Consider the following 26,064-nt stretch of genomic DNA (forward strand, 5'->3'; position numbering starts at 1 on the left):
GCAGCACCTTCTGAGTTGTCCCACACTGTGTTGGTACTTTCTTTTCTTTCGTCCTTTCTTTACATCCATAGCAGGCAGCTCTCTGTGGTGCATGGATGAGCGCAGGGAGGCTCCCAGAGGTGCACCTCAGATGGGCAAGTCTCCTTGGAGATGCCACAGCACTGCAGCAGCAGGATGATGTGTATGCAGTGGATGAACTGTTGCTTGGCTTTCCATGTTTTCATCAATCCTACCCTTTGTAGGCCTGTGTCCCACCTTGTTCAGTGGCAAACATGTGGGGAAGAAGGTCTACAAAAGTGCTTCCTGAGGTTTTGTCCCCCAGCTATCATTGAAGGAGTGATTTCCTTTGTTGCTGCAATGTTCAGCTTCTCAGTGTTCAGCTTCTCAGCGTGGGCTATAGGGGCTTGGTGTGTTTTCAGAGTTACTCCTAGATGCCTTGAGGTTACGGGCTAGGAGGGCTTTTTGTGCTGCTTTGCAGGCTTTTTTTGGCGTTGGCTGTAGAGAAGGTCTGGTTCTATGCATGAATTCACAAAGCAGCCTAGAGCGGCCGCTATTGTGATGTCAGCGGCCGCATCCCGGCGTTGTCAAGGCAAAGCTGCCGTGCCGAGGCACGGAAGGCCTCAGTGTGCAGAGCAGCTCTGTGGCGTGCTCACTGCAGGCGGACCCTGCTGATCGCGGAGGGCTCTGCCAGCAGGCTGCACCCTGACGGGACTCTTGAGTCTTTTTGGTTTTCCCCAGGAGTCTTGTCCGGTGCAAACTTGAGCAGCGCTGCTTGAGCCATGGAGGGAGTGTGTGCTGCAGTTTGCACGGCATTTTCCGTGGCTTATTCTGGGTACTTTTTCACCCACCTGGCACGTAAGTAGACCTTTTTGTTCAGTGCAGCATATGGAAACCAAATTGCCATGAAGATGCCTTTAGTGGGGTAAAGCTGCTGTCAACAGCTCCAGCTAAGAAGGGCGTGTCTGTAGCCAGCAGGGCGTGGGCAGCATTTGTAATGTAGCCTGCAGGGGTTCTGCTCCCCCCCATCCCGGCAAGGCCTGTGGCAGTGGAGTGTGCAGTCTCCTCAGTTTGCTGGCTGAAGCAAGACATCTTCCAAGATGGGAAGATGCGGAGAGCCTGGCAGGAGTCCTTGTAGAAACTGTGCGCTGCTCTCTAGGACTGAGGGGAAGCATCTTCTCCTCTGCATTCCCTCATCCCAAGGATGTGCCTGTGGAACTTGACATTTCCTGCGTGCTAAAAGAGCCGTTGGCTCTGTGCTGAAATCCCAGAACCAGCTTGGCAAAGGCCTCTGAGATAGACATTTTTAGAAGAGTTCTTGTATGCTCCTGCACGCAGGAGCTGTTCCTGTGCTGTGTCACAGTAGAACTGCCACCACGGTTGAGGGGGACTTGGGGGAAGCTTTTCTGTGGAATCATTTTCAGCAAGCTCATGGGAATTGCTGTGTGCAATCTCTTCAGAAAACTGAAGTGCAGGAAGGGGAGGAGCTGTAGCTCCTGCTGGGTGGGGTGGGGTTGGGCAGAAGCATTGACTACTACAGAACCACTTGGGCTTTCTTAGTCTCACGTTTCTGTGGCTTGAGTGGCCAAAGAGGACAACAGGTAGACACAAGGCAGCATTTTGTGCTGTTGTCTTGCTTGCTGTGTGGCACACGGGTTGCTGCTGGAGGGATGTAGTGAAAGCAAAACGCTCTCCCTTGGGTTGACTTCTTGGTGGGCTTGCCCAGTGCAGGCAGTTTTCTTACAGCATCTGGTTCTTCTTCCCTTGTGTGTTGCAGGTCACATTGCCCATGCCTGGAGAGAATCCGGTCCGTGGGTGAGTGGGAAAGGAGCCTTTGGCGTTGGTAGCATTTGACGACTTGGAGCAAGCTGTGAGCTGGGCCTGTTGCAGTCCAGTGCCAGCCTGGTCAGATGAACGAAAGTACAGTCCAGGCTCTGTGCAACAGCAGCAGCAGCAGCAGCAGCAGCAGCAGCAGCAGCAGCAGCAGCAGCAGCAGCTGCAGGGGATCCCTGCCTGTTTTGTCTCCATGTTCCATTTCAGAGCTTTTGATCAGATGAAAGTGGGGTTGCTTGGTGCTTTGAGCCATGATGGAATTTCTCCTGTACAAGAGAGTGCGGTCGCATCTACTTGGCCCATTTTACTTGAGTTTGAACAACTGAGGATCCCATTTCTCTGCAGATGATTTCTCCTTAGTGCATCTGGGTCTAGAGCAGAGTATAAAGAAGGTTGCTTGTCCCTCATGCTGCTGTCTGTCTGCAGAGCACAAAACAAACCTCGGAGCGTCCTCTGGCTGTGTGTCTTCCTGAAGACGAGGCCAAAGGGGAGGAAGATGCCAACCCAGCTGCATCTGCTGCCACCGCAGGGCCTGAGCATCCAGCATCAGTAAGTGGCAGCTCTGGGAAGCCCTGTGGCTGGAGCAAAGCAGAGCTGCAGGTTTCTGATCAGACAGCATCTCCCATGTGTGGCTGAAGATGCTGAGGCCTGGAATCTTTTCAGCGCTTCCAGAGCGCTTCCCCCAGCCACGAGCCCTTGAAAAGGGGTGTGGAACTCGGATGTTTAGACATCAGTTTCCCACTATTCTGACAGGGGCTGTGAATTTGTCTTAGCAAGAGACAAGAGGTAGCATTAGGATGTCTTTGCCCTGGGGTACAAGGGAGGCCCTTTGTGCCCTGTGGCTGTGCAGGCTCTCTGTCAAAGATGCAGTTCAAAGCAGTGCAAAGATGCAGTTCACAGCCTCGCAGGGCATGGAGGAGTCACTGTCCCCAGGAGGGACCTGGCGCTCTCCATGGAGCAGCTGTCAGTAGCTAAAGGAACAGCTGAGATACAGCGGGGTCTGCCGCTGAATATATCTAAAGGTTCTGCCTGACAGGTTCCTCCCTGTCCCTCATGCTGCTGTCTGTCCACAGAGCACAGGGGCAGCGTCAGCACCTGCTCTGGCTGCCTCTGTACCCGAGGAAGAGGCTAAAGAGGAGGAGGGTGCCAAGGAACCTGCCCCTGCGGTCAGCCCACGGCCTGAGCAGCTCACATCAGTAAGTGCCTGCTTTGGTTAGCAGTGTCTTTGGTGTCATTTAGTCCCTCGTGTAAAAGCAGCCTTTGGATTTTGCGCCTTGAGTTGGAGAAGTGGGCAGCAAAAGCCGAGAGGTGAAGAGCCCTGGATGTGGCCGGCAGCATCTTCCTAGGGGCTTGCATTTGAAATGGGATCAGAGGGGCATCTCTGCCAGGCACCCTTCTGACCCAAAGTCATTTCTTGTCCCAGAGCTCCACCTCCTCTGTCCTGGCACCTGCACGGGCTGCAGCTGCAGGCTCTGAAGAAGCCTCCAGTCCCCGAGCTGGAAACTCGAGCACGAGCAGCTCGTGCACCTGGAGCACAAGCAGCTCGTGCACCTGGAGCACAAGCAGTTCCTCTGGCAGCACTGAGGACCTGCAGGAGAAGACAGAGGAGGAGTGCCTGGCCATGCTGAGTATGTCCTGTGTATTCCTTGTCTGCTGGAGCAGTGCCTTGTGTGTGCATGTGTCAGCATGAGCTCCTCCCACCTCCTGTTCTCCTCAGCGGAGTGTCGGGTCCTGAGGCCTCCACACAGGACCTGTTGTTGTGCTTTGAGGTGGCGAGAGAGCACCTCAGAGGCTCTCCTGCCTCTGAGGGCAGCTCGGCCTGGCTTGGCTTTGCCTGAGCTGCCCTCTGTGCAGAAGGGAAGCAAGAGATTGTTTCTGGCTGAGCAGGAGGCTGTGACCTAGCGAATGAGTGGGCCTCAAGGAGCTCTCTGGGCCCAGCTCCTGGGGGGCACAGCCAAGGTCATCTTCAGAAGGTAGCCCGGTCCTAAAAGATGAGGGACCTCATTCCTAAAGCCCATGCAATGGGTTATAAGATGAGCTGCTGCTCTTGAAAGGGAGAAAGGCATTGTTTAGGCAAAGTGCTGAAAGGTGGAGATCGTGCCTCTGCTGGAAGCACTTTGCAATATTCTTCCTGTTCTGGAAAGGGCAGCTGTTGATAAAAATTGATTCCAGAACCCAAGATGCCTGCCTTTACATTTGCAAGGATTAAAGCTTTGGTTGAATGTCACAGAGTGTTTATTCCCAAGAACAGAAAGGTTTTGTTCTTCCTGCTGCCCTTAATGTTTCTAGACAACAATCACTTCTCTTGGTTACTGCTGTCTTTTCTGATCCGTGTCTCCTCTGACTGATTCTCCATGTGCTTAGTTTTTAGTTTGGACAGTCAGGCTTTGCGCAGGCAATCTGTGCTGCAGAGCTGACTGTTTTGTTGCTGTTTTGTTGCTGTGGTGGTAGTGGTGGTGGTGTTGTAGTGGTGCGGTTGTTGTTGTGGTTCGCTGAGTGACTGAGAAGAAAGGGCCTGGTGTCCCCAAGGAGAGCGGGGAGAGAGAGTGGGGCTGCCTTTCTGATCTGCTGCAGGGTGGGATCTCTGTTGTGAAGTGAGCATCTTTCCTTTGGTTTCTTTCAGGGATGCTGGTGAGCGAAGGAGATCCCGAGGCTAAATACACAGAACTGGAAACTATTGGCAAAGGGTGAGTGCAGCCACCGTTCCTTCTTCAAAGGGAGGGGCTGTGTATTTTGCTGGTGTCACATCTCCCCAGCGTGACGTCAGGCAAGCTCCAAAGCTGTTCAGACACTGCGTTGAGATGCTCCCGTCCCTCAGTACTGGTCAGCGTTTATAGCTGTGGTCCGAAGGCATGGCAAAGACACCTGGATGCTGGCAATGTCTTTTCTGCGGCAAAGAGCAGCGCCTGGCAGATCTCCTGTCCCTCAAGTGTGTGGCACCTCTTTGCCGCTTTTCTTCGCAGAAACCATTTTTACGTGTCCCAAAAGAATACAGAAGATGTGGGAATGAAAGGAGCAAAAAGTGTGCTGCCTCAAAGGTCAAGTTAGCAGCTGAGAGCTGCCAGAGAACAGCTGTCAGTAGCATTTCTTTCCAATATTTTGCTGAAAACAAGATTCAGTGCTCAGGATGACCGTCACCTAGTCTAGAAGCCAAAAGCAGAGGTGAAAGAAGCAACTCTCTTTTATAGCTGAGGTGGCAAAAGCCAAAGCTTCAGGGAAGCGCCGGTGCCGATGCACTCTAGAGGAAAAGGCATCACCTGCCTGATGGCAGAGCCCTCATGGATCCTGTGGGGATTTGGCCTTTCCTGCAAAGAATCCCCCAAGCTGTTCCCTTTTGAAAGCCAGCTCTGCTGACTGTAAATGGGATGGATTTGCAGCATTTCCTCTGGGAGCAGCCAAGTGTACAAGAACTCGCCTGAGGAGTAGAGTCCTTCCTGTGTCTGGGGCACCGAAGAGAAGCAGCTGCTGATGGCTCTGGACCCGGAATGAAGCTGTCTAGGGATGCCCTGTGTAGAGTACTTCTCCATTTGTGTGTGCAACAATGGAGGCCTTCGGCTGCTCTGGCTGTGGCTGGAGACTACTTTCCTTGGCAGCTGGAGGAAGGATCTGTCTCTAGATCTTTTCCTCCAATGGCTGTTCCGTGAGTTCAGGCTTCTCAGAAGGCCTGTGTGGTGTTGCCTGAGTTTGGCAGATAGACTCCAAGGAGAGGTGTGGGAAGGCCCAGCCGGAGTGTGTGTGCCTGGAAAAATCCCACCCACGTGCACACACGGAAAGAACAAAGGGAAAAAGACCCAGACCAGAATCTGTCGTGTCCCATTTGAGATTTGCCCCAGGCCTTTTCTTCCCGCTGGACCGCAGTGTCTTGCACTTGAAGGGACTAAAGGACTTCTCCTTTCTCCGCTGCTGTTTTGTTTCTAGGGGTTTCGGCACTGTGTGTACGGCAGTGGACACTGCCACAGGAGAAGAGGTAAGCGTCAGGCAGCGCCGCAGCTTCTGCAGCTCTCGAGTGCCCTCCCCTCTGCTGTCAGCTGTGGCTGAGCTTTGGCCGGCCAGTAGAGCTTTGCTTCCAAGGGCCACTGAAGTGCCGAGCAGTGTCCGCCTGCCAAATACAGTGGGGACAGATTTTGTCCTTCTCAGCTGCCCCAAGGAATGCGAGGAGGCCAGGCGGTTTCTCTCCTAGGAGGAGACGCAGCCAGCTGGGTCTTAGTGCCAAGGTGGTGTCTTAGAGCACGGCACTGCTCTTTGGGGCCGGCAGCTCAGGATTCCTGAATTCTCGTTTCTGGCTCGTAGCAAATACATGGGAATCGTGCTGGTAGCTCCTTAGCCACCTGCAGGGCTGCCCTTGGGAACTGTGCTTCGAGAGAGAGGTCTGCAAGGGGACTCTCAAGGGCCTATGCCATGCTCAGAGCCCGGCGTGCATGGCTAGAGGATCAAGGCGTGGGCTATTCCTTTTTGCAGTCAGGCAGTAATTGCAAATGTCCGTGGTGTGACGGAAAGTGTTTTAGTGCAGCAAAATGACAGCTCCTGAAGTGTGGAAGGGCTAGGGCTGTCTTTTTGGGAGGTAGCCTCAATGATGTTTTCATCATCACAGCATTTTTTCTGTAAAGTGAGTAGGGTTGTATTTCCTGGGGTTTAACCCTCCAGATGCTTTTAGGACGGCATTTTACCCGTCATGTCTGTAAGAGTTTGCTGTGTTGTTGTGCACTCAAGAATGCCAGCGGTTGCTGGAGTAATGATGTAACCCCCTAGAACTGCCAGTGGTTTCCCAGCAGTTTGGCTCCATTTTCACCGGCACAGAATGGCTTCCTGCTTGCAAGAGGTGTGTGAATGGAAATGCTGAAGATAAAGTAAGGCCCTGGGGGAAGGCTGTGGGCGTAGGGAGTGTTGTTAGAGCTTTGAGGTGGAGAGTTTAGAGCGTGTTTTGCCTGGGTGTACAAAGCAAAGGCTCTCTGACTCTGTGTCCTGGGACTGGCGCCCAAGCGAGCGGCGTAAGAGGCTCTTGCAAGCTCAGCTACGAATTCCTCTGATGTCCAGTCGCAAGGCGGTTTGGCCCCGCCCAGCTCTGTCATCCCAAAATCACTGTCTCATCGTTCCCGTTGTGGTCTCCTGCCACAGCCTTCTTTGGTTCACGGTTTTCCATGTCGTTTCAGGTGGCCATAAAGAAAATCAGTCTCCTGCGAGAGAGCAGCACCGAACTGTGCGTGAACGAAATCCAGGTCATGCGCGACAGTAAGAACGCCAACCTCGTCAACTACGTAGACAGGTGAGTGGTTCTGCTCTTCTGCCATGAAGGGTCATTGCCATCCTGCAAGCTAAAGGATCAGCCACTCCTTTGGTGGCTGGCAGAGAACAGAGCTGTTAATTCCTGTTTCTCTGCTGATCTACGGCGTCTTGGGAGGAGATTGCACTGGGGCTGCATTAATCTTTCCTGGCATACCTAGTTTGAAGTGCGCTTTCAAAGACCTGACTCGGCCCTACCTTACTGAGCCAACAGCCTCAAAGTTCCCCCCTCCCTGCACTTCATTTTCCAACAGGTTTGGGGCTTGATTTTTTCCCTCGGGTCTTAAGTGCTGACAAAGCACTGTAGATCTTATTTCCTTTGCCTGTTCCCAGTGTTTTGCATTGGTGTGGATACCAAGAAGGCTTTTAGACTGCACAGAGTTCAAGGCCTGTGGAGCCTAGTGAATGACTATTCACTTGCTCCTGCCTTCCTCCGAGAGAGACACGGAGACAAGAATCCATCAGGTCATGTAACTGTGCGCATTCATCTCCACGCTGTTGTTTCCTCCTTTCAGCTACCTGGTGGACGAGGAGCTCTGGCTAGTGATGGAATACATGGACGGAGGCTCTTTACACGATGTCATTAGGGAGACTCGTATGGCAGAAGGAGAGATAGCAGCTGTCTCTCGGGAGGTGAGGGATGGCGCTTGTGCTTCCCGTGGCTTGGGCGGGATGGTCCTTCCCAACAGGTGGTAAGGAGAGGAGTGATTTCATCTTCCCAGCTTGCTTCCTGCCTTTCTGTTACGACTGGCAGCAGCAAGAGCATCCGAAGTGCCTGCCAGCGTGCCTGCCCTTCTCCAGCTGTGTTTGTTTGTGTCTGCCTCTCTGAACACTTGCCTGGACCCGAAGTGTACTGCATTCCTTCCCTGTAAGAGCAAACGGGTTGGTGGCACAATGTCAGACAAGTGGCAAAGACAAAGAGATACTCTCGGGACTCTCACAAAGCTCAGGCTCAAAGGAGATGCTTGCACCCAAAGTGGTGTTTGCAAAAGCATCCGCTGTCGTCTGGCTGGAGAGAGCACAGCCCCTGCAGCAGCGCTCCTTCAGTGTGTGCTTGCAGGCCACTGGCCAGAGGAACAGTTGCCCTTTCTGTCTCAGAAGCGAATATGCATGCCCTCACTTAAAAAGGCACTGCTGTCCTCGTGTTGGAGCAGCAAGCTCTTGCCCTTGCCAGCAGCCTGTCCTGCCATGGCTCAGCATCCCCCAGCGAGTCGGTCTTGCAGGTTTGCCACTTCCCTGCTTGTAGGATGAAATCAGATGAGGAACTCTTAGGCTCGTGTTTCTTTTCTCTCTCTCAGTGCCTGCAAGGCCTGGATTTCCTTCACTCCAAGCAAGTGATCCACCGAGACATCAAAAGCCACAACATTCTCCTGGGCTTGGACGGATCTGTCAAGTTGGGTGGGTGTTGTTGGCCAGGCTCAGCCATGGCGGGCTGCGGTGTGGGGCTGCCTTTGAGTGACTGCCAGGTCCCCAAGAGTGGTGCCCGTGGCAGTGCAGGCTGCCCTGCTGCGAGCACAGAGCACAGCTGCAACGTGCAGGGAGGTGTGGCTGGGAAGAAGGTGTCAGGAGTGGCTCTGGATTGTGCGTGTCCCTTCGTTACGGGCTAAAGCTTCAGGGGACTGAAAGCCACTGCCCGAAACTGGGGGCTTTTGCTCAGTGGCCAATTCCGTATTTCCTCGGCTGCAGGCCGGAGGAATGCCAGCATGGCCCCTTTTGCAGCCAGATTCCACACTGCCTTCTGGGACGTTGGTACAGCGGGGAGTTCTTTGGTTTGCTTTCCTAATTCGGGGCCGACTTGACCAGAGGGCTTTTTTCTCCTCAGCTGATTTTGGCCTCGCTGCTCAGCTCACCCCTGAGCAGAGCAAACGGAGATCAGCTGCCGGGACTACTCACTGGATGGCGCCAGAAATTTTCACCAGGAAGCCCTACGGCCCCAAAGTGGACATTTGGTCCTTTGGCATCGTGGGGATCGAGATGGTGGAAGGAGCGCCTCCTTACCTGATGAACACCTCTGCCATGGTACGCTGCAACTGCTCTCAGACTCTGCTGTCATTCTAACAAAGTCTGCCCCCGTTCTTCGGCCCGGGAAGATTGCCTAACACCTGAAGACGATAGGTTCCAGGCCGCATAGTCTCTCGTGCTTCTTGTCCAGACCGTCCCCTTGGCATTTACTCACAAACAGCACTAAAAAATCCTTTTGTGATGCCTTTTGCTTGATGGAAGCTCTGCCTAAGGGAGCAGTGAGCAGTGTATAATAATAGATATTATTTTATGTAATAATCCTTGGAAACTGTAGAGTTCGACCAAAGTCCCTCTTCCAAATTGCCTGTAAGAGCTGGTGTCGTTCCTCAGAGAAGCAAAGTGTGCTTTTGCCAATGGAGTTGCTCCCAGTTTGGTCAGCCATTGACATCGGGGGCACAGCAGGAGCCTTTGCATAGTGGACTAGCTGTGGCTGTCTCTGGCTTTGGGCTCTTTTGTGTGGGGTAGGAAGGGCATGTCCAAGCCTGTGGCAGGGAGGGAAGTGCCACTGGAGAGTGGAGCTTCTCCCGTGGGGTCTGGGTGAGCGGTTTGGCATACGAAGGAGACAGGCAGAGCGCGGCGTTTCCTTCTTCTCTAGGTTCGACAGCTGATAAGCACCGGGGGCACCCCGAAGCTGCAGAACCCCAGGCAGCAGTCCGCTTGGTTGCGAGACTTCCTGCACTGCTGCCTGGAGACAGACGAGGACAGGCGCTGGTCTGCCCAGGAGCTTCTGCAGGTAAAAGGCCAAGCGGCTGCAGGGTGCGCCAGCTGCCCGCTGCCAGGGGCTTCCCATCCGCTCAATCCAAGGCGTCAGAGGGGCACCAGTCCTAGGAATCGCCAGTCTCGGGGCTTTTCAAAGAAAAACGAAGGAGAATCCTGGGTGGGGATGGGTTGGAAGGAGCCTTTCAAGGTCACCCAGACCAAGTGGTCCGCAAGGAGCAGGGACGTCGTCAAGTAGATCAGGTTGCTCAGGGCCTCATCTGAGCTGACCTCGAATGTTCCCAGGGATGGGGCTGCGAGCAGCTCTCTGGGCGACCTGTGCTGGTGTTGCAGCACTCTCGTCACAAAGAGTTTCTTCCTTAGACCTGATCTGAATCTGCCCTCTTTGTGTTGAGAGCTATTATCCCTTGTGCTAATGCGACTGTGCTTGCAAAAAAACATGTCCTCAACATGCTGTGAAGCCCCCTGGAAGTCTTGAAAGGCAGCAAGAAGGTGTGCCCAGGGCCTTCTCTTCTTGGGGCAGAACAAGCCCAGCTGTCTCAGCCTTTCCTCAGAGGAGAGGTGCTCCATGCTGAGATGGTCATTTCTGTGGCCCAGTTTTGCCCTTTGGGAACACACTCAGTGTAATGTGGTAGCAAAAGAAGTGAAGTAGAATAATAGCAGGTAGGGAGGGCTGAAAAGGTGGTGGAAGAAGCCAATGAAATCAGCTCCTGGCAATAATTTTGAGATTTGGGTGTGGGAAGGAAGGAAGGAAGCAAGCAAGAACGGAGGGAAGGGAGGGAGGGAGGGAGGGAGGGAGGGAGGGAGGGAGGGAGGGAAGGAGGGGCTTTGGGCAGCTCCCAGTGAGCCTCAGAGGGGCCTTGGCTTGGCCCTCCTGCCCCACTTGTAGAGGTTTGTGCCACCAAGGTGGGGACAGCTGAGCAGGACTTGGCCAGGCTGGCCCATTGCTGCCTGGCACAGCCATGTAGACGACGTTGTGGCAGAGAGGGAGCGGCAGAAGGTGCCGCTCGGCTGTCCCTGCTGTGGAGGGAGGTGCCAGCACTGCTCCCCCTTCAAGCCAGCGCTGAATCCGTCAGCCACTTGTGTCAGTGGTTTTCAGAACATGGGCCAAAATCCTACGGGGATCAGCCTTTCTCCAAGGGATTGGAGTTTCCTGAGGAATGCCTTACGCTCCTCACCTTTTTTTAGCAACTAAAATAGCCCATGACCTTAGAAAAGGGCAACCTCAAGAAGCCTGTTGAGTGTCCTGATGAAAGGAAGACATGCAAGCTGCATTCCCACAATGTGGGCACAACAAAAATCTCAAGAAGCTGCAGACACCTGCAGGATTAATGGATTTGTGGGATTGTGAGCCATGTTTTCCTATGGTAGCAAGGTCCTTGACGTGGAGACAGAGGTGCAGAGAGTGCCCTCATTTCTGCGTCTTTCTGGTAACCAGAGAAAGCCTGTTTGAGCCCATGAGGAGTGGAGTTGGGAAAGCAGAAGTTAATTTTTTCCTTTTCTCTTTGGGCAGCATCCGTTTGTAACCTCAGCCAAGCCGACCTCCAGCCTGACGCCTCTGATCATGGCAGCGCAGCAGTTTATGGCCGACAGGAGATACTAGCCCTGGAAGAGGCCACTTGTTGTTTTTTTGTAGTTGGTAGTTTTTTATAGTTGGGAGTTTTTTATAGTTTGTAGTTTACAGTTCATAGTTTGTAGTTTCTAATTTTTTAGATTGATAGTCAAAATAAATACTCTATAAAACTTTCATTGGAAGACTCGCTTTGTTCTCACCCTGTGAATAGGCTCTAAATTTGCTTCTGAATGGTCAGGTGGTGCGTAAACATGGGAAGACGCATGGATGGCATTTGTGGCATGGTTTGGAAGTGGGCAAAAGTCTGCTTTCTTCGTTATCTCCAGGCTACAACCTCGTGTGGAGATACAGGCTCACAGCTGTGAACAGAGGAGGGCAAAACGGGGCAGAGCAGTGGTGTCACTGCTGGGGACGCCGCCGCCGTGGCCCTGGTTGTGTTGCAGCTCCTGGAAAGGTTGGGAGTGTCTGTGTTGCTCTGGGCAGAGGGGCAGGGAGCCGGGCTTCTTTGCAGGCTGGGGCGCAGGTGAGCGTCCAGCGGGCACGCGAGTTCTGCCACGGGAACTGAGGCTGAGGCGAGGGAGTGACAACTTGTGCAGTTTGGATCTGCGTGAGCCATGGCTTCTCTCAGCTCAGCACCCAGCATGAGGGACGCAACTGCCCAGACAGAGCTGGCCTGGGGTCACGCTGCATGAGAGCTTGGGAGGGGACACAGCCAGGGCAGGTGACCTAAACTGGCCACAGGTATATTCCAGACCATTTGACATCCTGCTCAGTGTTTCAAGCTGGGCGCAGGAAGGAGGGAGGAGGGGACGTTTGGAGTGACGGCATTTGTCTTCCCAAGTCACTGTGAGGCGTGAGGGGACCCTGCCCTCCTGGAGACGCAAAACACCTGCCTGCCCTTGGGAAATGGTGAATGAGTTCTTTATTTTTCTTTGCTTGAGCGTGTGGCTTTTGCATTCCCTATGCAACTGAATCGATCTCAACCTGTGAGTTTTCCAGCTTTTACCCTTCCGATTGTCTCCCCAGGGAGCCAGAATGGCTGTGCGTGGTGCTTGGTTGCTGGCTGGGGTTAAACCACAGCATGAGAAATAGAGAAAAAGTGGTTTAAAAGCGAGAGGCAGAGGAATGAAGCTTCCAAACTTTGGGGCGGTGGTGGTTTTTCTGTTTTCCTAAGCCTGCCTTCCTGCAGCCCTCCCAGCACCTGCTCTATTTGCTCTCTGCCTCACAGCTTCCAGTTTTGCTGGGACCGGCCCATTTGGGCCCACTGCTTTCCTCCCAGCAGCACCTTCTGAGTTGTCCCACACTGTGTTGGTACTTTCTTTTCTTTCGTCCTTTCTTTACATCCATAGCAGGCAGCTCTCTGTGGTGCATGGATGAGCGCAGGGAGGCTCCCAGAGGTGCACCTCAGATGGGCAAGTCTCCTTGGAGATGCCACAGCACTGCAGCAGCAGGATGATGTGTATGCAGTGGATGAACTGTTGCTTGGCTTTCCATGTTTTCATCAATCCTACCCTTTGTAGGCCTGTGTCCCACCTTGTTCAGTGGCAAACATGTGGGGAAGAAGGTCTACAAAAGTGCTTCCTGAGGTTTTGTCCCCCAGCTATCATTGAAGGAGTGATTTCCTTTGTTGCTGCAATGTTCAGCTTCTCAGTGTTCAGCTTCTCAGCGTGGGCTATAGGGGCTTGGTGTGTTTTCAGAGTTACTCCTAGATGCCTTGAGGTTACGGGCTAGGAGGGCTTTTTGTGCTGCTTTGCAGGCTTTTTTTGGCGTTGGCTGTAGAGAAGGTCTGGTTCTATGCATGAATTCACAAAGCAGCCTAGAGCGGCCGCTATTGTGATGTCAGCGGCCGCATCCCGGCGTTGTCAAGGCAAAGCTGCCGTGCCGAGGCACGGAAGGCCTCAGTGTGCAGAGCAGCTCTGTGGCGTGCTCACTGCAGGCGGACCCTGCTGATCGCGGAGGGCTCTGCCAGCAGGCTGCACCCTGACGGGACTCTTGAGTCTTTTTGGTTTTCCCCAGGAGTCTTGTCCGGTGCAAACTTGAGCAGCGCTGCTCGAGCCATGGAGGGAGTGTGTGCTGCAGTTTGCACGGCATTTTCCGTGGCTTATTCTGGGTACTTTTTCACCCACCTGGCACGTAAGTAGACCTTTTTGTTCAGTGCAGCATATGGAAACCAAATTGCCGTGAAGATGCCTTTAGTGGGGTAAAGCTGCTGTCAACAGCTCCAGCTAAGAAGGGCGTGTCTGTAGCCAGCAGGGCGTGGGCAGCATTTGTAATGTAGCCTGCAGGGGTTCTGCTCCCCCCCATCCCGGCAAGGCCTGTGGCAGTGGAGTGTGCAGTCTCCTCAGTTTGCTGGCTGAAGCAAGACATCTTCCAAGATGGGAAGATGCGGAGAGCCTGGCAGGAGTCCTTGTAGAAACTGTGCGCTGCTCTCTAGGACTGAGGGGAAGCATCTTCTCCTCTGCATTCCCTCATCCCAAGGATGTGCCTGTGGAACTTGACATTTCCTGCGTGCTAAAAGAGCCGTTGGCTCTGTGCTGAAATCCCAGAACCAGCTTGGCAAAGGCCTCTGAGATAGACATTTTTAGAAGAGTTCTTGTATGCTCCTGCACGCAGGAGCTGTTCCTGTGCTGTGTCACAGTAGAACTGCCACCACGGTTGAGGGGGACTTGGGGGAAGCTTTTCTGTGGAATCATTTTCAGCAAGCTCATGGGAATTGCTGTGTGCAATCTCTTCAGAAAACTGAAGTGCAGGAAGGGGAGGAGCTGTAGCTCCTGCTGGGTGGGGTGGGGTTGGGCAGAAGCATTGACTACTACAGAACCACTTGGGCTTTCTTAGTCTCACGTTTCTGTGGCTTGAGTGGCCAAAGAGGACAACAGGTAGACACAAGGCAGCATTTTGTGCTGTTGTCTTGCTTGCTGTGTGGCACACGGGTTGCTGCTGGAGGGATGTAGTGAAAGCAAAACGCTCTCCCTTGGGTTGACTTCTTGGTGGGCTTGCCCAGTGCAGGCAGTTTTCTTACAGCATCTGGTTCTTCTTCCCTTGTGTGTTGCAGGTCACATTGCCCATGCCTGGAGAGAATCCGGTCCGTGGGTGAGTGGGAAAGGAGCCTTTGGCGTTGGTAGCATTTGACGACTTGGAGCAAGCTGTGAGCTGGGCCTGTTGCAGTCCAGTGCCAGCCTGGTCAGATGAACGAAAGTACAGTCCAGGCTCTGTGCAACAGCAGCAGCAGCAGCAGCAGCAGCAGCAGCAGCAGCAGCAGCAGCAGCAGCAGCTGCAGGGGATCCCTGCCTGTTTTGTCTCCATGTTCCATTTCAGAGCTTTTGATCAGATGAAAGTGGGGTTGCTTGGTGCTTTGAGCCATGATGGAATTTCTCCTGTACAAGAGAGTGCGGTCGCATCTACTTGGCCCATTTTACTTGAGTTTGAACAACTGAGGATCCCATTTCTCTGCAGATGATTTCTCCTTAGTGCATCTGGGTCTAGAGCAGAGTATAAAGAAGGTTGCTTGTCCCTCATGCTGCTGTCTGTCTGCAGAGCACAAAACAAACCTCGGAGCGTCCTCTGGCTGTGTGTCTTCCTGAAGACGAGGCCAAAGGGGAGGAAGATGCCAACCCAGCTGCATCTGCTGCCACCGCAGGGCCTGAGCATCCAGCATCAGTAAGTGGCAGCTCTGGGAAGCCCTGTGGCTGGAGCAAAGCAGAGCTGCAGGTTTCTGATCAGACAGCATCTCCCATGTGTGGCTGAAGATGCTGAGGCCTGGAATCTTTTCAGCGCTTCCAGAGCGCTTCCCCCAGCCACGAGCCCTTGAAAAGGGGTGTGGAACTCGGATGTTTAGACATCAGTTTCCCACTATTCTGACAGGGGCTGTGAATTTGTCTTAGCAAGAGACAAGAGGTAGCATTAGGATGTCTTTGCCCTGGGGTACAAGGGAGGCCCTTTGTGCCCTGTGGCTGTGCAGGCTCTCTGTCAAAGATGCAGTTCAAAGCAGTGCAAAGATGCAGTTCACAGCCTCGCAGGGCATGGAGGAGTCACTGTCCCCAGGAGGGACCTGGCGCTCTCCATGGAGCAGCTGTCAGTAGCTAAAGGAACAGCTGAGATACAGCGGGGTCTGCCGCTGAATATATCTAAAGGTTCTGCCTGACAGGTTCCTCCCTGTCCCTCATGCTGCTGTCTGTCCACAGAGCACAGGGGCAGCGTCAGCACCTGCTCTGGCTGCCTCTGTACCCGAGGAAGAGGCTAAAGAGGAGGAGGGTGCCAAGGAACCTGCCCCTGCGGTCAGCCCACGGCCTGAGCAGCTCACATCAGTAAGTGCCTGCTTTGGTTAGCAGTGTCTTTGGTGTCATTTAGTCCCTCGTGTAAAAGCAGCCTTTGGATTTTGCGCCTTGAGTTGGAGAAGTGGGCAGCAAAAGCCGAGAGGTGAAGAGCCCTGGATGTGGCCGGCAGCATCTTCCTAGGGGCTTGCATTTGAAATGGGATCAGAGGGGCATCTCTGCCAGGCACCCTTCTGACCCAAAGTCATTTCTTGTCCCAGAGCTCCACCTCCTCTGTCCTGGCACCTGCACGGGCTGCAGCTGCAGGCTCTGAAGAAGCCTCCAGTCCCCGAGCTGGAAACTCGAGCACGAGCAGCTCGTGCACCTGGAGCACAAGCAGCTCGTGCACCTGGAGCACAAGCAGTTCCTCTGGCAGCACTGAGGACCTGCAGGAGAAGACAGAGGAGGAGTGCCTGGCCATGCTGAGTATGTCCTGTGTATTCCTTGTCTGCTGGAGCAGTGCCTTGTGTGTGCATGTGTCAGCATGAGCTCCTCCCACCTCCTGTTCTCCTCAGCGGAGTGTCGGGTCCTGAGGCCTCCACACAGGACCTGTTGTTGTGCTTTGAGGTGGCGAGAGAGCACCTCAGAGGCTCTCCTGCCTCTGAGGGCAGCTCGGCCTGGCTTGGCTTTGCCTGAGCTGCCCTCTGTGCAGAAGGGAAGCAAGAGATTGTTTCTGGCTGAGCAGGAGGCTGTGACCTAGCGAATGAGTGGGCCTCAAGGAGCTCTCTGGGCCCAGCTCCTGGGGGGCACAGCCAAGGTCATCTTCAGAAGGTAGCCCGGTCCTAAAAGATGAGGGACCTCATTCCTAAAGCCCATGCAATGGGTTATAAGATGAGCTGCTGCTCTTGAAAGGGAGAAAGGCATTGTTTAGGCAAAGTGCTGAAAGGTGGAGATCGTGCCTCTGCTGGAAGCACTTTGCAATATTCTTCCTGTTCTGGAAAGGGCAGCTGTTGATAAAAATTGATTCCAGAACCCAAGATGCCTGCCTTTACATTTGCAAGGATTAAAGCTTTGGTTGAATGTCACAGAGTGTTTATTCCCAAGAACAGAAAGGTTTTGTTCTTCCTGCTGCCCTTAATGTTTCTAGACAACAATCACTTCTCTTGGTTACTGCTGTCTTTTCTGATCCGTGTCTCCTCTGACTGATTCTCCATGTGCTTAGTTTTTAGTTTGGACAGTCAGGCTTTGCGCAGGCAATCTGTGCTGCAGAGCTGACTGTTTTGTTGCTGTTTTGTTGCTGTGGTGGTAGTGGTGGTGGTGTTGTAGTGGTGCGGTTGTTGTTGTGGTTCGCTGAGTGACTGAGAAGAAAGGGCCTGGTGTCCCCAAGGAGAGCGGGGAGAGAGAGTGGGGCTGCCTTTCTGATCTGCTGCAGGGTGGGATCTCTGTTGTGAAGTGAGCATCTTTCCTTTGGTTTCTTTCAGGGATGCTGGTGAGCGAAGGAGATCCCGAGGCTAAATACACAGAACTGGAAACTATTGGCAAAGGGTGAGTGCAGCCACCGTTCCTTCTTCAAAGGGAGGGGCTGTGTATTTTGCTGGTGTCACATCTCCCCAGCGTGACGTCAGGCAAGCTCCAAAGCTGTTCAGACACTGCGTTGAGATGCTCCCGTCCCTCAGTACTGGTCAGCGTTTATAGCTGTGGTCCGAAGGCATGGCAAAGACACCTGGATGCTGGCAATGTCTTTTCTGCGGCAAAGAGCAGCGCCTGGCAGATCTCCTGTCCCTCAAGTGTGTGGCACCTCTTTGCCGCTTTTCTTCGCAGAAACCATTTTTACGTGTCCCAAAAGAATACAGAAGATGTGGGAATGAAAGGAGCAAAAAGTGTGCTGCCTCAAAGGTCAAGTTAGCAGCTGAGAGCTGCCAGAGAACAGCTGTCAGTAGCATTTCTTTCCAATATTTTGCTGAAAACAAGATTCAGTGCTCAGGATGACCGTCACCTAGTCTAGAAGCCAAAAGCAGAGGTGAAAGAAGCAACTCTCTTTTATAGCTGAGGTGGCAAAAGCCAAAGCTTCAGGGAAGCGCCGGTGCCGATGCACTCTAGAGGAAAAGGCATCACCTGCCTGATGGCAGAGCCCTCATGGATCCTGTGGGGATTTGGCCTTTCCTGCAAAGAATCCCCCAAGCTGTTCCCTTTTGAAAGCCAGCTCTGCTGACTGTAAATGGGATGGATTTGCAGCATTTCCTCTGGGAGCAGCCAAGTGTACAAGAACTCGCCTGAGGAGTAGAGTCCTTCCTGTGTCTGGGGCACCGAAGAGAAGCAGCTGCTGATGGCTCTGGACCCGGAATGAAGCTGTCTAGGGATGCCCTGTGTAGAGTACTTCTCCATTTGTGTGTGCAACAATGGAGGCCTTCGGCTGCTCTGGCTGTGGCTGGAGACTACTTTCCTTGGCAGCTGGAGGAAGGATCTGTCTCTAGATCTTTTCCTCCAATGGCTGTTCCGTGAGTTCAGGCTTCTCAGAAGGCCTGTGTGGTGTTGCCTGAGTTTGGCAGATAGACTCCAAGGAGAGGTGTGGGAAGGCCCAGCCGGAGTGTGTGTGCCTGGAAAAATCCCACCCACGTGCACACACGGAAAGAACAAAGGGAAAAAGACCCAGACCAGAATCTGTCGTGTCCCATTTGAGATTTGCCCCAGGCCTTTTCTTCCCGCTGGACCGCAGTGTCTTGCACTTGAAGGGACTAAAGGACTTCTCCTTTCTCCGCTGCTGTTTTGTTTCTAGGGGTTTCGGCACTGTGTGTACGGCAGTGGACACTGCCACAGGAGAAGAGGTAAGCGTCAGGCAGCGCCGCAGCTTCTGCAGCTCTCGAGTGCCCTCCCCTCTGCTGTCAGCTGTGGCTGAGCTTTGGCCGGCCAGTAGAGCTTTGCTTCCAAGGGCCACTGAAGTGCCGAGCAGTGTCCGCCTGCCAAATACAGTGGGGACAGATTTTGTCCTTCTCAGCTGCCCCAAGGAATGCGAGGAGGCCAGGCGGTTTCTCTCCTAGGAGGAGACGCAGCCAGCTGGGTCTTAGTGCCAAGGTGGTGTCTTAGAGCACGGCACTGCTCTTTGGGGCCGGCAGCTCAGGATTCCTGAATTCTCGTTTCTGGCTCGTAGCAAATACATGGGAATCGTGCTGGTAGCTCCTTAGCCACCTGCAGGGCTGCCCTTGGGAACTGTGCTTCGAGAGAGAGGTCTGCAAGGGGACTCTCAAGGGCCTATGCCATGCTCAGAGCCCGGCGTGCATGGCTAGAGGATCAAGGCGTGGGCTATTCCTTTTTGCAGTCAGGCAGTAATTGCAAATGTCCGTGGTGTGACGGAAAGTGTTTTAGTGCAGCAAAATGACAGCTCCTGAAGTGTGGAAGGGCTAGGGCTGTCTTTTTGGGAGGTAGCCTCAATGATGTTTTCATCATCACAGCATTTTTTCTGTAAAGTGAGTAGGGTTGTATTTCCTGGGGTTTAACCCTCCAGATGCTTTTAGGACGGCATTTTACCCGTCATGTCTGTAAGAGTTTGCTGTGTTGTTGTGCACTCAAGAATGCCAGCGGTTGCTGGAGTAATGATGTAACCCCCTAGAACTGCCAGTGGTTTCCCAGCAGTTTGGCTCCATTTTCACCGGCACAGAATGGCTTCCTGCTTGCAAGAGGTGTGTGAATGGAAATGCTGAAGATAAAGTAAGGCCCTGGGGGAAGGCTGTGGGCGTAGGGAGTGTTGTTAGAGCTTTGAGGTGGAGAGTTTAGAGCGTGTTTTGCCTGGGTGTACAAAGCAAAGGCTCTCTGACTCTGTGTCCTGGGACTGGCGCCCAAGCGAGCGGCGTAAGAGGCTCTTGCAAGCTCAGCTACGAATTCCTCTGATGTCCAGTCGCAAGGCGGTTTGGCCCCGCCCAGCTCTGTCATCCCAAAATCACTGTCTCATCGTTCCCGTTGTGGTCTCCTGCCACAGCCTTCTTTGGTTCACGGTTTTCCATGTCGTTTCAGGTGGCCATAAAGAAAATCAGTCTCCTGCGAGAGAGCAGCACCGAACTGTGCGTGAACGAAATCCAGGTCATGCGCGACAGTAAGAACGCCAACCTCGTCAACTACGTAGACAGGTGAGTGGTTCTGCTCTTCTGCCATGAAGGGTCATTGCCATCCTGCAAGCTAAAGGATCAGCCACTCCTTTGGTGGCTGGCAGAGAACAGAGCTGTTAATTCCTGTTTCTCTGCTGATCTACGGCGTCTTGGGAGGAGATTGCACTGGGGCTGCATTAATCTTTCCTGGCATACCTAGTTTGAAGTGCGCTTTCAAAGACCTGACTCGGCCCTACCTTACTGAGCCAACAGCCTCAAAGTTCCCCCCTCCCTGCACTTCATTTTCCAACAGGTTTGGGGCTTGATTTTTTCCCTCGGGTCTTAAGTGCTGACAAAGCACTGTAGATCTTATTTCCTTTGCCTGTTCCCAGTGTTTTGCATTGGTGTGGATACCAAGAAGGCTTTTAGACTGCACAGAGTTCAAGGCCTGTGGAGCCTAGTGAATGACTATTCACTTGCTCCTGCCTTCCTCCGAGAGAGACACGGAGACAAGAATCCATCAGGTCATGTAACTGTGCGCATTCATCTCCACGCTGTTGTTTCCTCCTTTCAGCTACCTGGTGGACGAGGAGCTCTGGCTAGTGATGGAATACATGGACGGAGGCTCTTTACACGATGTCATTAGGGAGACTCGTATGGCAGAAGGAGAGATAGCAGCTGTCTCTCGGGAGGTGAGGGATGGCGCTTGTGCTTCCCGTGGCTTGGGCGGGATGGTCCTTCCCAACAGGTGGTAAGGAGAGGAGTGATTTCATCTTCCCAGCTTGCTTCCTGCCTTTCTGTTACGACTGGCAGCAGCAAGAGCATCCGAAGTGCCTGCCAGCGTGCCTGCCCTTCTCCAGCTGTGTTTGTTTGTGTCTGCCTCTCTGAACACTTGCCTGGACCCGAAGTGTACTGCATTCCTTCCCTGTAAGAGCAAACGGGTTGGTGGCACAATGTCAGACAAGTGGCAAAGACAAAGAGATACTCTCGGGACTCTCACAAAGCTCAGGCTCAAAGGAGATGCTTGCACCCAAAGTGGTGTTTGCAAAAGCATCCGCTGTCGTCTGGCTGGAGAGAGCACAGCCCCTGCAGCAGCGCTCCTTCAGTGTGTGCTTGCAGGCCACTGGCCAGAGGAACAGTTGCCCTTTCTGTCTCAGAAGCGAATATGCATGCCCTCACTTAAAAAGGCACTGCTGTCCTCGTGTTGGAGCAGCAAGCTCTTGCCCTTGCCAGCAGCCTGTCCTGCCATGGCTCAGCATCCCCCAGCGAGTCGGTCTTGCAGGTTTGCCACTTCCCTGCTTGTAGGATGAAATCAGATGAGGAACTCTTAGGCTCGTGTTTCTTTTCTCTCTCTCAGTGCCTGCAAGGCCTGGATTTCCTTCACTCCAAGCAAGTGATCCACCGAGACATCAAAAGCCACAACATTCTCCTGGGCTTGGACGGATCTGTCAAGTTGGGTGGGTGTTGTTGGCCAGGCTCAGCCATGGCGGGCTGCGGTGTGGGGCTGCCTTTGAGTGACTGCCAGGTCCCCAAGAGTGGTGCCCGTGGCAGTGCAGGCTGCCCTGCTGCGAGCACAGAGCACAGCTGCAACGTGCAGGGAGGTGTGGCTGGGAAGAAGGTGTCAGGAGTGGCTCTGGATTGTGCGTGTCCCTTCGTTACGGGCTAAAGCTTCAGGGGACTGAAAGCCACTGCCCGAAACTGGGGGCTTTTGCTCAGTGGCCAATTCCGTATTTCCTCGGCTGCAGGCCGGAGGAATGCCAGCATGGCCCCTTTTGCAGCCAGATTCCACACTGCCTTCTGGGACGTTGGTACAGCGGGGAGTTCTTTGGTTTGCTTTCCTAATTCGGGGCCGACTTGACCAGAGGGCTTTTTTCTCCTCAGCTGATTTTGGCCTCGCTGCTCAGCTCACCCCTGAGCAGAGCAAACGGAGATCAGCTGCCGGGACTACTCACTGGATGGCGCCAGAAATTTTCACCAGGAAGCCCTACGGCCCCAAAGTGGACATTTGGTCCTTTGGCATCGTGGGGATCGAGATGGTGGAAGGAGCGCCTCCTTACCTGATGAACACCTCTGCCATGGTACGCTGCAACTGCTCTCAGACTCTGCTGTCATTCTAACAAAGTCTGCCCCCGTTCTTCGGCCCGGGAAGCTTGCCTAACACCTGAAGACGATAGGTTCCAGGCCGCATAGTCTCTCGTGCTTCTTGTCCAGACCGTCCCCTTGGCATTTACTCACAAACAGCACTAAAAAATCCTTTTGTGATGCCTTTTGCTTGATGGAAGCTCTGCCTAAGGGAGCAGTGAGCAGTGTATAATAATAGATATTATTTTATGTAATAATCCTTGGAAACTGTAGAGTTCGACCAAAGTCCCTCTTCCAAATTGCCTGTAAGAGCTGGTGTCGTTCCTCAGAGAAGCAAAGTGTGCTTTTGCCAATGGAGTTGCTCCCAGTTTGGTCAGCCATTGACATCGGGGGCACAGCAGGAGCCTTTGCATAGTGGACTAGCTGTGGCTGTCTCTGGCTTTGGGCTCTTTTGTGTGGGGTAGGAAGGGCATGTCCAAGCCTGTGGCAGGGAGGGAAGTGCCACTGGAGAGTGGAGCTTCTCCCGTGGGGTCTGGGTGAGCGGTTTGGCATACGAAGGAGACAGGCAGAGCGCGGCGTTTCCTTCTTCTCTAGGTTCGACAGCTGATAAGCACCGGGGGCACCCCGAAGCTGCAGAACCCCAGGCAGCAGTCCGCTTGGTTGCGAGACTTCCTGCACTGCTGCCTGGAGACAGACGAGGACAGGCGCTGGTCTGCCCAGGAGCTTCTGCAGGTAAAAGGCCAAGCGGCTGCAGGGTGCGCCAGCTGCCCGCTGCCAGGGGCTTCCCATCCGCTCAATCCAAGGCGTCAGAGGGGCACCAGTCCTAGGAATCGCCAGTCTCGGGGCTTTTCAAAGAAAAACGAAGGAGAATCCTGGGTGGGGATGGGTTGGAAGGAGCCTTTCAAGGTCACCCAGACCAAGTGGTCCGCAAGGAGCAGGGACGTCGTCAAGTAGATCAGGTTGCTCAGGGCCTCATCTGAGCTGACCTCGAATGTTCCCAGGGATGGGGCTGCGAGCAGCTCTCTGGGCGACCTGTGCTGGTGTTGCAGCACTCTCGTCACAAAGAGTTTCTTCCTTAGACCTGATCTGAATCTGCCCTCTTTGTGTTGAGAGCTATTATCCCTTGTGCTAATGCGACTGTGCTTGCAAAAAAACATGTCCTCAACATGCTGTGAAGCCCCCTGGAAGTCTTGAAAGGCAGCAAGAAGGTGTGCCCAGGGCCTTCTCTTCTTGGGGCAGAACAAGCCCAGCTGTCTCAGCCTTTCCTCAGAGGAGAGGTGCTCCATGCTGAGATGGTCATTTCTGTGGCCCAGTTTTGCCCTTTGGGAACACACTCAGTGTAATGTGGTAGCAAAAGAAGTGAAGTAGAATAATAGCAGGTAGGGAGGGCTGAAAAGGTGGTGGAAGAAGCCAATGAAATCAGCTCCTGGCAATAATTTTGAGATTTGGGTGTGGGAAGGAAGGAAGGAAGCAAGCAAGAACGGAGGGAAGGGAGGGAGGGAGGGAGGGAGGGAGGGAGGGAGGGAAGGAGGGGCTTTGGGCAGCTCCCAGTGAGCCTCAGAGGGGCCTTGGCTTGGCCCTCCTGCCCCACTTGTAGAGGTTTGTGCCACCAAGGTGGGGACAGCTGAGCAGGACTTGGCCAGGCTGGCCCATTGCTGCCTGGCACAGCCATGTAGACGACGTTGTGGCAGAGAGGGAGCGGCAGAAGGTGCCGCTCGGCTGTCCCTGCTGTGGAGGGAGGTGCCAGCACTGCTCCCCCTTCAAGCCAGCGCTGAATCCGTCAGCCACTTGTGTCAGTGGTTTTCAGAACATGGGCCAAAATCCTACGGGGATCAGCCTTTCTCCAAGGGATTGGAGTTTCCTGAGGAATGCCTTACGCTCCTCACCTTTTTTTAGCAACTAAAATAGCCCATGACCTTAGAAAAGGGCAACCTCAAGAAGCCTGTTGAGTGTCCTGATGAAAGGAAGACATGCAAGCTGCATTCCCACAATGTGGGCACAACAAAAATCTCAAGAAGCTGCAGACACCTGCAGGATTAATGGATTTGTGGGATTGTGAGCCATGTTTTCCTATGGTAGCAAGGTCCTTGACGTGGAGACAGAGGTGCAGAGAGTGCCCTCATTTCTGCGTCTTTCTGGTAACCAGAGAAAGCCTGTTTGAGCCCATGAGGAGTGGAGTTGGGAAAGCAGAAGTTAATTTTTTCCTTTTCTCTTTGGGCAGCATCCGTTTGTAACCTCAGCCAAGCCGACCTCCAGCCTGACGCCTCTGATCATGGCAGCGCAGCAGTTTATGGCCGACAGGAGATACTAGCCCTGGAAGAGGCCACTTGTTGTTTTTTTGTAGTTGGTAGTTTTTTATAGTTGGGAGTTTTTTATAGTTTGTAGTTTACAGTTCATAGTTTGTAGTTTCTAATTTTTTAGATTGATAGTCAAAATAAATACTCTATAAAACTTTCATTGGAAGACTCGCTTTGTTCTCACCCTGTGAATAGGCTCTAAATTTGCTTCTGAATGGTCAGGTGCTGCGTAAACATGGGAAGACGCATGGATGGCATTTGTGGCATGGTTTGGAAGTGGGCAAAAGTCTGCTTTCTTCGTTATCTCCAGGCTACAACCTCGTGTGGAGATACAGGCTCACAGCTGTGAACAGAGGAGGGCAAAACGGGGCAGAGCAGTGGTGTCACTGCTGGGGACGCCGCCGCCGTGGCCCTGGTTGTGTTGCAGCTCCTGGAAAGGTTGGGAGTGTCTGTGTTGCTCTGGGCAGAGGGGCAGGGAGCCGGGCTTCTTTGCAGGCTGGGGCGCAGGTGAGCGTCCAGCGGGCACGCGAGTTCTGCCACGGGAACTGAGGCTGAGGCGAGGGAGTGACAACTTGTGCAGTTTGGATCTGCGTGAGCCACGGCTTCTCTCAGCTCAGCACCCAGCATGAGGGACGCAACTGCCCAGACAGAGCTGGCCTGGGGTCACGCTGCATGAGAGCTTGGGAGGGGACACAGCCAGGGCAGGTGACCTAAACTGGCCACAGGTATATTCCAGACCATTTGACATCCTGCTCAGTGTTTCAAGCTGGGCGCAGGAAGGAGGGAGGAGGGGACGTTTGGAGTGACGGCATTTGTCTTCCCAAGTCACTGTGAGGCGTGAGGGGACCCTGCCCTCCTGGAGACGCAAAACACCTGCCTGCCCTTGGGAAATGGTGAATGAGTTCTTTATTTTTCTTTGCTTGAGCGTGTGGCTTTTGCATTCCCTATGCAACTGAATCGATCTCAACCTGTGAGTTTTCCAGCTTTTACCCTTCCGATTGTCTCCCCAGGGAGCCAGAATGGCTGTGCGTGGTGCTTGGTTGCTGGCTGGGGTTAAACCACAGCATGAGAAATAGAGAAAAAGTGGTTTAAAAGCGAGAGGCAGAGGAATGAAGCTTCCAAACTTTGGGGCGGTGGTGGTTTTTCTGTTTTCCTAAGCCTGCCTTCCTGCAGCCCTCCCAGCACCTGCTCTATTTGCTCTCTGCCTCACAGCTTCCAGTTTTGCTGGGACCGGCCCATTTGGGCCCACTGCTTTCCTCCCAGCAGCACCTTCTGAGTTGTCCCACACTGTGTTGGTACTTTCTTTTCTTTCGTCCTTTCTTTACATCCATAGCAGGCAGCTCTCTGTGGTGCATGGATGAGCGCAGGGAGGCTCCCAGAGGTGCACCTCAGATGGGCAAGTCTCCTTGGAGATGCCACAGCACTGCAGCAGCAGGATGATGTGTATGCAGTGGATGAACTGTTGCTTGGCTTTCCATGTTTTCATCAATCCTACCCTTTGTAGGCCTGTGTCCCACCTTGTTCAGTGGCAAACATGTGGGGAAGAAGGTCTACAAAAGTGCTTCCTGAGGTTTTGTCCCCCAGCTATCATTGAAGGAGTGATTTCCTTTGTTGCTGCAATGTTCAGCTTCTCAGTGTTCAGCTTCTCAGCGTGGGCTATAGGGGCTTGGTGTGTTTTCAGAGTTACTCCTAGATGCCTTGAGGTTACGGGCTAGGAGGGCTTTTTGTGCTGCTTTGCAGGCTTTTTTTGGCGTTGGCTGTAGAGAAGGTCTGGTTCTATGCATGAATTCACAAAGCAGCCTAGAGCGGCCGCTATTGTGATGTCAGCGGCCGCATCCCGGCGTTGTCAAGGCAAAGCTGCCGTGCCGAGGCACGGAAGGCCTCAGTGTGCAGAGCAGCTCTGTGGCGTGCTCACTGCAGGCGGACCCTGCTGA

General features: G+C 53.5%; 2 protein-coding genes across 2 annotated transcripts; both read left to right on the top strand.

The window, feature by feature from the left end:
• The first annotated feature begins 1,786 nt into the window (after window positions 1-1,786).
• LOC138103865 (serine/threonine-protein kinase PAK 3-like) lies at window positions 1,787-11,452 on the top strand. Its single transcript, XM_069002473.1, has 13 exons — window positions 1,787-1,812; window positions 1,888-2,056; window positions 2,257-2,379; window positions 2,904-3,026; window positions 3,254-3,458; window positions 4,454-4,517; window positions 5,749-5,797; window positions 6,981-7,093; window positions 7,626-7,743; window positions 8,409-8,508; window positions 8,933-9,129; window positions 9,728-9,865; window positions 11,363-11,452. Exons 1-13 carry the CDS (start codon window positions 1,787-1,789, stop codon window positions 11,450-11,452), a joined length of 1,515 nt encoding a protein of 504 aa, XP_068858574.1.
• A 3,034-nt stretch (window positions 11,453-14,486) lies between these two features.
• LOC138103866 (serine/threonine-protein kinase PAK 3-like) lies at window positions 14,487-24,144 on the top strand. The gene is made up of 13 exons (XM_069002474.1): window positions 14,487-14,512; window positions 14,588-14,756; window positions 14,957-15,079; window positions 15,604-15,726; window positions 15,954-16,158; window positions 17,154-17,217; window positions 18,449-18,497; window positions 19,681-19,793; window positions 20,326-20,443; window positions 21,109-21,208; window positions 21,633-21,829; window positions 22,428-22,565; window positions 24,055-24,144. Exons 1-13 carry the CDS (start codon window positions 14,487-14,489, stop codon window positions 24,142-24,144), a joined length of 1,515 nt encoding a protein of 504 aa, XP_068858575.1.
• The last annotated feature ends 1,920 nt before the right edge of the window (window positions 24,145-26,064 follow it).

Source organism: Aphelocoma coerulescens (genome assembly GCF_041296385.1).
Source record: "Aphelocoma coerulescens isolate FSJ_1873_10779 chromosome Z unlocalized genomic scaffold, UR_Acoe_1.0 ChrZ, whole genome shotgun sequence".
NCBI classification, from domain to species: Eukaryota; Metazoa; Chordata; class Aves; order Passeriformes; family Corvidae; genus Aphelocoma; species Aphelocoma coerulescens.